Raw genomic sequence first — 13903 nt, forward strand, 5'->3', positions numbered from 1 at the left:
TTAAACAGAGCTGTGCAGCCATTGAAACAAGTCCAGCAAGATAGCAAGGCTAGGAACAGAGAGACAGTGGAGGTGTGACAGTTTTACATAGGAGAGGCAATGGTTTAAGCAGTCTTTCATGTACGTATAGGCAAATACGCCAAAGAAAGAATGGACCCTTACATCTCCAAGTGAATATGTGTGAGCTCAGTTAATTTACGTTCAGCGCTATGCAGCATTAACATGCTTTGTATATGAAAACACATTGCAAAGATATTTTGGATATAGGGATGCATTTTCCCGGTGATGGCAATCAAATGAAAGTGAGTCACAGACAATATGCACGAACTGGTCGCAAAACTTGGCGTCAGCACACGCTCGAACTTTGCAAGGATTCCTGCAGACGCCAGGGCCACTATCTCCATAGCTACCGGATATTGCAGAATCGGGTCCAAATCAAATTCTTGGAGGCTTCTATTGGATGCATGGGTTGCAGCAGCAGAAGCCTGGTGTCAACAACAATACAGGCGAGTTGGCAGGAACAGCCGCCTCTGTGTTTTCTGAGTTAGCCTTTTTCTTAATATGTTGCTGACCTGCAACCAAACTGCCCTGGTCTGCATCTTTTTTTTAAAGAAGTAATTTTAAAACTATAACCACTTATTGCAGTTTCACTTTGTAGTGCTTTTATAATGTGGGCAGGAGCTAGTGTGAGCTAAGGGTTGCATGCCAAGGACGGAAAGCAGTATGAAAGTGAGAGAGAGGATCTGGACAGAAGCCAGGCCAAATCTGATGCAAAAACCCATCATAACTGTTGGGTCTTTCCATAACTGTTTCCTCCACACCCCATATTCTATTCATTCTTTCCAATTGCCATTTATTCCTTTTCTTCCTGACCTCATTAAGACCCTTCCTTCACCCATTCTTTTCCTTTCTGGTTGTATTTAACATCACTCTCATGACTTTTACTTCTAAAGTCCTCGCTGTGCATGACCTTTCCTCACTGGTATGTTTATCCTGTTACTAATGTTCATCTTTTCTTGTTGCTGGGTTTTCCCAATCTTTCCTACCTGCCTCTTCCCTCTCTCCTACCTCAGCCTCACTGAATAGGCAAGGACAGTGCTGCTGTAACTGAGCCAGCACTTCCTGGTGTTTTTGGAGGGGGGGCGTGGCCAGCTTCAGTGGGAAAGAAAAGGAGGGAGAGGGAACTGCAGGATCTGTATGCCCAGTGCAGTCCGGTCTCCCTCCCTCCTCCTCTTCGTCGTCATCCTCCTCCTCCTCCACAGCTGTTGCCACTGCCGCCCAGTGAGCACTACTTTCCTGCAGCAGACAGATGATCCAGAGGCAGGGGAGTCAGTAAAGACACAGCCCAGCCCCGTCTCAGCACAGCTCTGCACAACCCAGCTTAGCCACTTGGAGAGGCAGGGGAGGGGAGACACTAGCGCACACAGCCAACGCTGCAACGCATACACACACAACTGCACAGACAAACACTCCTCCTCTCTCTCTCTTGCTTTCTCCCTATCCGCTCTCCCTCACTCTGGGTGCTCGGCTCCGCGCACAGCTCCTTTACTCATTCGCTGCTGATTCACTCGCTCACTCGCTTGCCTCCTCTTCTGCCAGTCGCTCTGCCTTGCTGTGTTCTGCCTGCCTGCCTGAGAATGGTCCAGCCGGTGCCTGGGGGTCTGCTGTCGCGGCCTGTCTGAATACACGCATAAACATACAGAGCCAGTCGACACGCGGAAGCACGCACACACAAACTGGAGGGCAATGTGAGAGGTAAGAGCTTGGTTCATAACCCTCCTCCCTGCCTCACTGGTTTATCTAGATCTTTCCTCCTGTGTGTGTGTGTGTGTGTGTGTGTGTGTGTGTGTGTGTGTGTGTGTGTGTGTGTGTGTGTGTGTGTGCTGCCTTTACTTTCCAAAGTAGGCACTTGTGCAATGGGGAATAGGTAGAGATGTGGAGATTGCTTGCCTTGGTGTCTGCTCTCTCTGTGTGTGTGTGTAGGTGTGTGTGTACCACATGGCTAACTTCCATTTGTTATGGCTTGTTGTGTGTGTGTGTGTGTGTGTGTGTGTGTGTGTATCTGTGTGTGTATTTATATATGTGTGTGTGTGTGTGTATATATATATATATATATATATATATATATATATAGAGAGAGAGAGAGAGAGAGAGAGAGAGAGAGAGAGAGAGAGAGGCACGCACACATTTAGACACATTCTTGACTCACACCAGACAGTCACACAATAGCTCGTTCCTGAGGGTAGCGCTAGTTAGCAAGAAAATTTGCTTGTGTGTGTGTGTTTAGAGGGCCGTGGTTGTTCCAGGAAGCAGTGGAGAGGATCAATAGATCGCCCACTCAGCTTTCATTCCCTCTGCCTGACTCAACATAGGACATGTTTGGAGTTATCCTTCAGGGCTTGGTTAACAGGGAGAATGGTATCATTTGACTCTCCTATACGTCTTCCCTCTTTCTTGCTGTGTCAGCCCAAAGCGAAAGCATGGATCTACCACATGTGTGTTTCCTTAACATGAGTGACCTGTGTAAGGCAAACTCCCGCCCCGCCGTATGTAAATTATGTGTGACATGTGAAGCTGGTGCTACCTTATATGGCAAGCAGTATTTCAGTACGTTAGAATGTTTGCCAAGCATTTCGGGTCGCGGGAGGAGAGAGTGTGTGAGGGGGTGACTCTGTCTGTGGGAGTGTGTGTGTGTGTCTCTAAGTAAGTGTTTGCATGCGTCTGACAGAGGGGGGAGTAACCGAGAGAGAGAGAGAGGAAGAAAGTTACAAAGAGAAGGGAAGAGGGGAAAGAAGGACAGAGAAACATGGGAGAAGGAGACCGCGTAAATGGAGAAGGTTTTACTTGTTGATCTTTAAACGGGAGTGAAAGTAAGTCGACTTAAGAGTTTACTTTGTTTGGGTGACTTGCAGTGTACTGTAATACCTTTTTTCCAAGCGATTACAGACCAGGCTGGTTTGTCCGTGTAGATCAGACTGGTTTATAAGGAACGAAAAGCATTTTAATTCATACAATAATATCTTTTAGCACCAATTACATTAATTTCGCTGTTTGTTTGTTGCTTTAAAACAATTTGTGAACAGCAGCTGGTCACGATTTTATTTCTAAAAGTATCTGACGCCTTCATTCCTTCTCCTCCCGTCTTTGTCCTTCTCCTCATGATCTCTGAGTATACCCTCGGTGGCTTGTTGGTGGTTGGTGCAATGATGAGGAATGTTGTTGTTGTGACTTAGAGGGATTCATGGTGGCTCAGACAGTAGCACACACACCCAAGTATGTGCACACATGTGAGCAGTCGCAGCAAAGACAGATGTGTGGCAGATTACTTAGTAGAGACTTTGGAAAAATCTCCACAATAGGTGCACTGCAGGTAGACTGTTAATTTCTGTCTGGCTAAAGAACGTGTCACTGTGATTATGGCAGATAAGGAAGTCGTAAGATCATGTTGCTCTCTCGGCGTCGAGTCGCATACGTGCATACATTCAGGTGCAAATTACTCTGCATTTATATGTGCTTCCTATCATTTAGAATCTGCCCTACAGAAAGGATTATGTGCCTGGCTGATTGTGCGCTGACAGGTTAAGCCTTTATTACACGAGGGCTTCTCTGTATGCTTCTGGTGATACAACCACATTTCATCCTCTCTGAGGAAGTTTGACACCGTTTTGCCCGAGCATGACACACTTTAAGCTAAGCTAAAAATAAGAAATGCCCTTAGCAAAGTAATACACCAGTAATAAATGAGGTTTTAACCTGACTTGATACATGTTTCTTCCTGTTCTTATTTTCAGGCTTCTGTTTTAGACATCACACGATAGCAGCAGTGCCCATTTTATCAGAGCTACACAGCAGCGCTAATATGTGGGATGACTGATGTGTCAAAGCTGCTGTTTGTGCTGCCAGTAATAAGGGTCTAGATATTTCATTATTGTTCTGTCCGGAGGTACACATGTCAACACAAGCTTCTACTTGTTTCTCTTGACAGCCATGACTTCTTAGGCCTCTTCATCTCCGACAGCGTGTCAGATGGCTGTAACATTTATAACGCTGCCGTCCCACTAGTCTGATTCTGTCGCTCGGGCTTTTTCTAGCAACCTTTGCCTCAGTCTAGCAGAGAAGGGGCCCCAATAATATTCGGTCAATGCAAGCATGAGACATTGCATGACGTGGTCACTGGTGATTAGGGCAGAAGATAAAATTGGTGACTGGTAATGTGTCTTTGCATAAAATACACAGATAACGCAGCCAAATATAGGTGCTTAGCGTGGGATTAGTAGTGGAACACATGATTAGATGCCTTAGTGTTTGTCCAGGAATGAAAATTTTGTTCTGCAAATATTTAAATGAAAAATATAGCAGACAGTTGCAGAGTTGTGACCTTAAAAGGAAATAATGAGGAGAGAAATTTCAGACTGACAGTTTGTGCTACTTTGCAGGGGGAAAAAAGATTTAGCAATATTGCTGTGGTCTTATTGGGCAAAATCACACAGTCACGGCAACACTTCCTGATCATCGGCTGAAACAAATTAAAGTATGCATTTTTTTGTTGTAGGTGTAATGCACCTAGGTTAAGCAGTGCTTTTGTATAATTTGGGGATTCAGTAACTTCTTAAATAGGGTCTTATTAAGTAGTGAGTAAGGGTATAAGTTCAAAATATCCTGGATTTTACACTTTCTGAACACCCAGAGGAATCAACACTGCAGTTCTAAAGGATATTTTTCCATATACCCACCCAGAATCTTCCACGATTGCTCAGTCAGATTGAGATCCGGTGACTGCAAAGGTCAGAGCATATGATTCTCTTGTTTTGAAACTTGTGAATTGTTCACTTGTTATCTTACTTTACTTTTGGCTATTTGCAATCGTCTTAGTGCGTTTCAGTAGAAATTAGCCCCTGTCTCTCTGTGTACTGATACAGACGACATAAACGCGAGCCAGCGAGCCACTCTATAAACCATAAGGCCCGCCATTATCCTCACTGTCTGTTGATTTCACAACATCCTTACACACACATGTGCACACAAAGATGCAGTGTTGCCCACAATCAGATATTCACCACAGTTTAAGAATGCCCAGTGTCGAGTCGGATAGAGGTTTGTGTGTTTACACAGGTTCTCGCTTATGTATGTTGTCAGCGTGTGTGTGTGTTTAGCGCTGTCCATGTGTGCCACACAAGAGCTCTCATTGTCTCCAGAGGTTTGCTCCTCTAGAGAATCAATAGGCATTGTTAGTTTTGCGTTTCTAGCCAAAGAGTTACTTTCAGGAAACCTTAATCAAATACATAACTTGATGCGACTAATAAATAAGACAAGTTAATGACTTTATGATGAGGACGAGCATGCCAATGAAGTTGATAAGAGTAACAGATGTGGCACAGCTCAGAACAGCAATGTTATATTTGCACAGCTCTCTGTCCATGTGATCTGTACTCACATTAAACCAAACTAATAAATGAAGTGTAAGTAAATAGTGTGTCCTGTATACACTTGCACGAATTTTTTTGGATACCTTACTGAATGCAGTCTCTCAACCAACTGAGATCTGAGCAGCATCATTTAGCCTCTACATTTGTGCATCAATGCAGAAAAGATAAAGAAAGTATCAATATGTGTCCAGATATGCACCGGTGTGTAAGTGTGTGTAAAGGTCAACGAGGGCAGTATTGGAATGCTAGCTTCTGAGCAGCAAGTCCAGAGGTGTTGTGTTTCGTACAGCGTGATGACCTGTATCAGCACACTGTCACCCTGACACCACCTCTGGCAAAATGCTGAAACCACTCCCTGCGCTGAACAGCAGCGAACCAAAAGGGATGACTGCGTCTTTCTCCGCTGTCACAGTCGAAAATAGAAGCTCCGCCTCGAAGCTGTGGTTTGCTAATTAGGTAGCCATACCAGATGGTGCAATATAACCAGTAGCATACGTGCATTTTCTTGAGATTAATCTCTGTTAATACTGCGCTAGTTATTCCATTTTATGCGTCTATGCAATAAAGAGCCTTAAGTATTTCGTGGCCATGAAGTCAAGCCACGTTTATCTAAACTAATAATGTGTCGCTCATTTTTTCAGGAAGTCTTATCATAACTGTGAGCCACACCTTATTTCTTGTTTTCTCGGCCCTGCTGAGTTTTCCAGTTGCAATAAGGACTCCAAAATCCCAAAACCAGCTGCCAGATTAGCATGTGTCTTTGGTAGATTCCACTTTTCAGTCAGCTGAGGCATGTTTTCATGCACGACTGCCATTCAGCACCATTCACCATGCACATCAGTGTCAGGTTTTATGATTTGTAGGGGCTTTCGGCGTAGGGTGAATATTGACAGTTTGTTCTGTTTTTTCATAGCGAGAACAGATTTGTTTCATGGCTCAAAAGGAAGAGAAAGTAAAAGATGTGGAGGCTTGATTTTCAAAACTGTTTATGCCATAAAAGTGTATGCTGTTGTCACAGGACCGATTCTTCTTCCGCTTCCTCTTCTTGTCGGCCCATAGTCTTACTACCACGTGTCCTAAAAGAGCGATAGGAAGAATGTCTTGCTTGCGCTCTCTCGCTGTCTCCCCTTCCACCACTCTGATCGACCTTGCACCAGCTTACAAGACCTTGGAGTCTAAGGGACGGCTGCCGAGGATGCTGAACGAGAACATAGGCCAGATAATCACACCGAGGGCACGAAGGCAGAGACGTGGGTGGAGTTGAGGTGGCTGAAACAATAGGAAGGAAATCACAGATCCACCTGTTCAAATTATATTACTGTTAGAAATTTTGTGGAAAGAGCAGAGAAGAAGATAATGTTAAACACTCGCTGATTTGAAATGGATACTCGAAGAGCACTGACAGTTAAAGTGGAATTAGATAGAGGGAGTGGCACACCAACAGAAAAAAACTGTAGAGATGAGGAAATCAATAAGGGAAGGAGGCCCTTGTCCAGACATGATGGATCATAATGAGGATTCATTATTACTCTGGCTCGTCTTACACCATATTAGAGATGGCACGATACCACTTTTTTATGTCCGATACCGATACCGATATCATAAATTTGGATATCTGCCGATACCGATATGAATCCGATATAGTGTTTTTTAATCAACAAAACTGTTTTTTAAAATATCTTGCTGCATTTTGCAAGTCTGCAAGTTCATACTCAAGTTTAAAACAACAACTACACTAAAGCTATTCTGTTATACCTGTATACAAAAAAAATATTTCATAGTTCAGCAATACTGATCAATCTAATAAACTTAAACCTACACCATCCTCCCTATTCTGGTATTTTAAAGAGTACTTAGCGTAAATATTAAGCAACCTAACTAACAGGGTTCCAACTCCCAGCAACAACATAAATAAATAAAAAATAGAGAACCACCCCTCACGCGCCACCTCATGATGCTTAATCGACGTAATCAACCTTAATTTGATGCAGTGTGAAAAAAAATGCACAGAAATCAATTATTTTTCAAGAAATATTAAATAGATTCAACATCTTTCTTCAACAAAATTGCAGACTGCACAGATGGTACCTTCCCAAAGTAAAAAGTACTATAGCTTACTAGGGTATATATATTAGACTTAATAGTCACTATATACAGTAATTGACTTCTATTCATTTTACATCAAATTAAAACTTTGGGTGTCAGATAATTATTTATTAAAAGCTCGACATTTTAAATGAGAATAAGAAAGAAAAGTATGTCTTTGTGCCCCCTTTTCCCTGTTCATGCCCTATCGGCCCCCCTGGCTAAACTTTGCTAGATCTGCCCCTGCACAGTTACAGCCGTCAGCTGCGTAGAAAAAGATCCTGGTGTAGAAAGAAATATTAAATAAATTCTAACAACAGCTTATCAAGCTTAAACGTTCTGCTGTTGTTCAGCCGCTGGTTTCCTCTTTCTGGTGCAAAGTGGGCCAAAAACAAACGGAGTCGCGACAGAAAAGCCGATCAGCTGATCAGTTTCACGATTGAGCCGGAGAGCGAGAGGCAGTCGCTTGTTAAGCTTAACGTGGGAATGCTTTACAAACATTCAGAGATGGACTTACACACTTGCTTTACTTCTCTCGGGATAACTTTGTCGGAGATGAAATGCCAGGTTGCTAGCGAAGCTCCACATGCTATCCAGACCACGACAGGTCCCGCATGCCACAGCCGCTCTATCACGTGATGCATACTGCTCGACTGCTAACGTTCTGAGTTGAGTTACGGCGTGTTGCAAGTTTTGTGAGGTGCTTTCGTGATATTTAATGGATCGGATTACATTTTTTATTTTTCTCCGATATCCGATCCAGTAATTTAGGTCAGTATCATACCGATACCTATACGTAATATCGGATCGGTCCATCTCTACACCATATTACATTGTTTCTCCCTCACAGCTGTGTTCTCATCTGACCAAAACCACAGAAACTGATTAGGCAAGCCGACAGACTCAGGGGGCTGTCAGCTTTTAATGCATCAAGTCGTCACACCCTCGCATTTGATTGAAGACAGTTCCAGGTGCCTTTAGTTAAAAAAAAAAAAGAATTAGATGTCTCTGTTCCACCTCATTAGTGTCCAGACAACATGGTTCAGCTGAACCCCACAAAGTGTACTTGGTAGTAAAAGTGTGTCACTAAATGCCTCATCAGACTCAATTGTAATAGGTACATGTAAGGTCAACATTTAGTGATAATAACAGACCATTCATGAACACACATAAAGATTACTCTCGACTGACTTGACATTTATGTAGCAGTGTGCGCAAGTTGATGAATGACTTCACGTGAATAGAGTTCATGGGAACAGAAATGTGGCCCGAGTCACACAAACAAAAGTATGACATGCAGCATGCTGGAAGAGTTGCACTCTGACGAAGATATTCAATCTAAGTTCTGTTACTCAAAAATGTTTTTTGGCATAAAAGAGTTTTTAAACCGGCAGGAAAACTATTGCTTCTTGCGCAACATTTGCTAAGATAAGAGAGGTGTGCAGATCGATCCAAATATCGTTAGTATTCATACCAACGCTGGTGTTGGTATCAGAGTGATACTTTGTTTCTAACCTCTCAATATGTAGCCCACTGAATTGTGTCACATCACATTTAAACAACAGAAGTTGATCCAAAGTGCTTCAGATACAGGCACATTTACATTCCAGGTCTAAAGAAAAATAGTTTTAAAATAGATGAAAAAGCTGAAAAGTGTGCTTTGTTGTATCAACTAATTACTGTGGAAAGTAAAAAATCATAACAATTTAGGGGTCATTAAAATATGCTGAAATTATTAAAATATGAATAGATGATGATTCAGCTCATAAATCACAACACACTGCTTTCCACTACATAAACTCCCGCTATAGGTTATCGTTACTGGTATCGGCAATACTGGCCATGTATATGTATTCCTTTGGTATCGGAATCGATCCAAAAACTGACACAGCACTAGTTATAGTGAAGAGACAGATGTTTTATGTTTGTGTTTCATTGGAAAGTTAATTTATTTTGATCTCCATATAACGCGTGATATGAAAGATAATTGTCTGGGTATGTGTGTAGTCGTCGAGTATGGTCGTTGCAGGATTTGCGTTCCGAATACACGCCAAAGGTCATTTCTAATGCTACATTGCTACATTTGCTATCATAAGGGTCATCCAAGGTGAAACTGAAATGTTTTGTCATTCTCTCTCTCTCTCTCTCTTTCTCTAAATACACTGTTTATCTATGTTGCTGGCTCATCATGGGCTGCGCTGCGCTGCTGCAGGGCTCTGATATAGTGCGTTGCAGTGTTGTAAAGTTAGCAGTGGTTGGTTGGTGGCATTGCTGAGGGTGCACATGCTTTTCTGGGGAAAGCGATTTCACTACACAGGGTGTGGTGACTTACTCTGGCTTAGCGATAAGGGCAGAATGGGCCCCTGGGATCCCAATCATGCAGATTCCCCCAACAGACCCCATACAATGGATTCACCAAAAATAGAAACCACTGGCAGCAATGCAAAATTTAAACAAACAATCAAAACAAACGCAAAGCAAAAAACGACTCATTTAAATGTATAAACTCATTTAAAAGTGATAAATGGGAAAATTCTGACAGTGAAATAATAACCAGGCTGTTTCATTCAATCGTGTTCTGCACAATTACTGCGTGCGAGCTTGCATTTGTGCGAGACCTTTGCAATATGCATTGCCTTACTGCAACGGTGGTATTTCCTATTTAAAAATAAAACGACATTATCTCTGGAGTCCATGAATTTTATTGTTTTGATAAGGAAACAGGTTATCTTGTGAGGCAGAAACAGTTCAGCCTGTGTGTCTTTCAACAGCAAGCGGGCAGGTCAGCCTCCTGTTCGCTCCTCCCCCTTGCTCTCACCTGGCGCTCGGCCCAGAATGTTGCTGCAACTCCGCAAGCTCTCATTGGCCACCGCTCTCACAAGGCTTCGCAAGAAAGGAAATGACTAAACTCTTCTCCCTCATGCCCAGCCTCAACTTCCCCCTTGCTTTCACTCTCTTCCTTTCTTTCACCTCTAAACACATTTGCAATGGCCGGCTTTGCTGTACTGGACTGTAAGTGATACGGGATTTGATGTGCTTTTCTCTGCGTTGTCCAGATGATGTGGAAAGTTGTGAATGGCTGCTTTGTGCATTTCTCTCTCTATGTGTGTGTGTCTGTTTGTGCGTAGCATGGCCTGATGAAGGTGTGCTTGCACTATGTGTGTTTAGAGCGCAGAGCGGGTGAAAGTTTTATTTGTTTTCGCTGACACCCCTGCATTTCTGAGATTTTTACATATTCTTCACTCCCACAGCTGCATAGCTCAGCAGTGTCACGACTTTAAAAATCCTGCAGGTCAGAATCTTCTCTGAAAGACACACGAGCGGGAAAACAAACATGATAGTTGTTATCTTCTTTTTGTTAACGTGTTGTATATAGACTAATCTTTCGTTCCTTTTTTCCCCTTTCTTCTATCTCTCTCTTTATCTCCCCAGAGGAAGTGCCTTCCCTGATGTCTGCTGCAGCTTTGACCTGCTTCTACAGCTGAAGCTCCACCCTCCCCCCTGCCTCGCTCGCTTGCTGCCACAGCAACACGAGTACAAGGACAGCAGCCACACCCTCCTCGCAGCCTTCGCTCCGACCCCATCCACTGTACCATCATCATCCACTCCACGCAGCCTGACTCCAAACTCCGCTCTCCTCACTGTAAGACGGCCCTGCTGCCAGCAACTATCCACCAGCTGACCAGCCTTACCACAGCAGCCCAACACACCACCAGGCCCACACAGCATCACCTTGCCTTTCACCTTCGCCTTCAACGCTCTAAAGCCTCCACTTAGTCCTCAGTGTCCTTAACCTTCTTGTAGCAGGCTACACCTAGACTGTCACCTTTGTTGCCTGCTTCACTGCACCTAACCAGAGGGCTCTCAGTTCGGCTGTCACCTTCGCCTGGGAATGTTATAGATGACGCAGTTCAGTAAGCAATAACAAGTGAGAGAGAGAAGTCTAACCAAGAGAGGCAGCTTGACTGTTAAGCTAAGTAGTCTCCCCTGGATATAATAACTCTATCAGCCGCTGTCTGATCAAGAATAGGACCTGCTTACATCCACAGCCATCCTGCAACATTTTACTTTGGAGAAGGAGCCCAGTCAATCAGTAGGAACTTTTCTTTTTGAGTGTTTCATTTCATCTTCACAGACAAGTATCCCAGACAGTGACAACACTGATAAGTAAACAGAAAAAGAAAAAGATTGTGGATAACAACACTATAGGTACTTAATTTGAACAGATTTCGAAGAGTTTTCGAACAGATCTCCGCTCGGAATACTTTTTTCTGCCGGCGTCTTGAGATGGCAATGAACATAACACACATCCGTGACACAAAGTGGCTGACACTGGAAGTATGTCGGGAGTTCCAGAGGGGCACCTGCTCACGCTCCGACCAGGAGTGCAAGTTCGCTCACCCAGCCAAGAGCTGCCAGGTGGACAACGGACGGGTCATCGCTTGCTTCGACTCGCTCAAGGTAAGAAAGGAGAAGTGGCGAGCAGGAAATCTGGAGTCGATAAAGAGATACAGATAAGAGACTGAGCACATTCGGTCTGACAGGCAGTTTGAGGGAATTTATGGTGTTGCAAACTGGAAATAACAAACTGGAGTGCACCATCTGGCCACAGCATGTGCTCTCCTTGGTCCGACCTATTTCTGGTCAGGTGACTGGAACGTGTGATGAAGGGTGCAGAATGGAGGGGGGTGGGTGTTTTGGCGGTGGGGTTAGGTGAGGCAGTTCGGCATATTTAACACAGAGCTGTGGAATTTTCTGGCGCAGTCCGAAATGTTTTGAGTAGTGTTTACTTCCAAATGGAATTCATTCAAGAATCGGCTGCTTTTCCGACTGATTACACTGCACATAAACACAGTTGCATGAATTTACTACAATAGCGCAGTTATTCTGGAAGTGATCATGTTTGCTGTGGGGCAGTGTTTGAATAGAAAAGCAGACAAACAGTCTGATGAATAGCCAGATGTACAAACTCATACGGATGCCCTAAGCAAAGCTCAGCTGCTAGAAACGAACAAGGCGATAGCGTCATCATGTAGCTCTCATTCGCTGAAACCACTTCCTGTTCAGAGGCCTAAGGGCAGTTATAAGGGGTTTGTGTGTGTTTCTATATGTGTATCTGCTTTAGAGCAGAGTTGGGGAACTGTATGCAGTAATTTTCCATTTTTAGGCAGCAGCAGGAAAGCAAACACCTCTTTTTTTCTCTCTCTCACTCTCGTCGATTCTCTCGCTCTTTCACAATGACTCTTTTTATCGGAGCACAAGATCTCTGGAGATGGGTGGACCTCAACCCAAAGTTTCCAGCATTGACTTGGCACTGTATGTTTTTCGTGTTTGTATTGTCCAGCAGATACTGGTGACTCGTGGTCATTGACTGCATGTGAGCAGGGTTAGGATGAGGACAGCGTGTGCGCAGTGCAACTCAGGGGAAGAGTTGTTACAGCCAGATGTGGACAAAAGAACATTGTCAGGCCCAAGCTGACTGTTCAGCAGCTTCTTCACCTGTGCACATGAAAATTACAAGAAAAGTTTAATATATTTTCACAGCTTAATCTCCTGAAATCTTCTCAAAACACTGCAACTTTGCAAAAGTGGGACATAAGGCACTCATAATACTCATAAGCAGTTTAGTTTACTCAGCCTCACATAGTTAAAATATTGTCAGAAAATAATTTGGATTAACATTTTAAAATAGCCAAAACAAAAAAAAGGTGGCATCCAGTTATATTCAAGTTTTAGCAAACTGAAGACCTGCTGCAGCAGCATAACTGCTACAGACATAACACAACGTTACCTACATGTCACAGACTCCTGAGTTCAGTGTTACCCACTGCAAGAGGATATTGACTGAGAGAGCAGTGGTGCTTTTATCTGCAGGCGGATGTTTAAATTGTCACACTGAGGTAGAGGTTGCCATTAAAAAGGAGTGACTGGCAAGTATACGGTGGCTTTTTGAAGGACTCTGAAGTCCTTTTTTAGTAGTTTAGACTCATTTTCCACTAGGATATGTGTATTAATGGAGATGGGTAATACTTTTTTTTTTTTAAACCACTCGCCCCATTTTTTCCACTGGTAATGAAAAACAGAGCAGGTCTCCGAAACCCACAATGGAAAGAGAAGCAGAAAGTAAAAAGACAGAGAAAGAGCAAAAGAGGATAGAGGAAATATCAGAAAGAAAACCTGTGGATTTGTCAGATAATTGTTCACACTATATGATAAGGCATAAACCTCTGCACACGCACACACACACACACTCTCTCTGCATTAGTCTTTCTAAACAGACCCGCAGCAGCACTGAGTGAAAAATCAGCTGCCCTAATTCTCTTTAACACAGATTGAGAGGTTGAAATAGGACTAACTCTCGAATGAGTTGTGTTACATGAAGCCACATTGCC

At 43.4% G+C, this 13903-nt stretch overlaps 1 protein-coding gene across 16 annotated transcripts in view; it reads left to right on the plus strand.

Moving 5' to 3' along the window:
• mbnl1 (muscleblind-like splicing regulator 1) overlaps positions 1 to 13903 on the plus strand; it is a 45653-nt gene that overhangs the window by 2528 nt on the left and 29222 nt on the right. For 3 of the 16 annotated variants that reach the window (XM_085438387.1, XM_085438392.1, XM_085438395.1), the window contains exons 1-2: positions 1306 to 1755; positions 10944 to 11972. In XM_085438387.1, coding sequence (XP_085294513.1) covers positions 11799 to 11972 — 174 coding nt within the window. In that variant the 5' untranslated portion in view covers positions 1306 to 1755; positions 10944 to 11798. Of the gene's footprint in view, positions 1 to 1305; positions 1756 to 2668; positions 2871 to 10424; positions 10524 to 10762; positions 10804 to 10943; positions 11973 to 13903 lie in introns of those variants that run through there. The other 13 variants (XM_085438396.1, XM_085438400.1, XM_085438397.1 and 10 more) reach the window with 8 other exon arrangements.

Source organism: Copadichromis virginalis, linkage group LG18, assembly GCF_057382275.1.
Source record: "Copadichromis virginalis isolate Kocher_CV1m ecotype Utaka linkage group LG18, C_Virginalis_male_GT1.1, whole genome shotgun sequence".
Lineage (NCBI taxonomy): Eukaryota > Metazoa > Chordata > Actinopteri > Cichliformes > Cichlidae > Copadichromis > Copadichromis virginalis.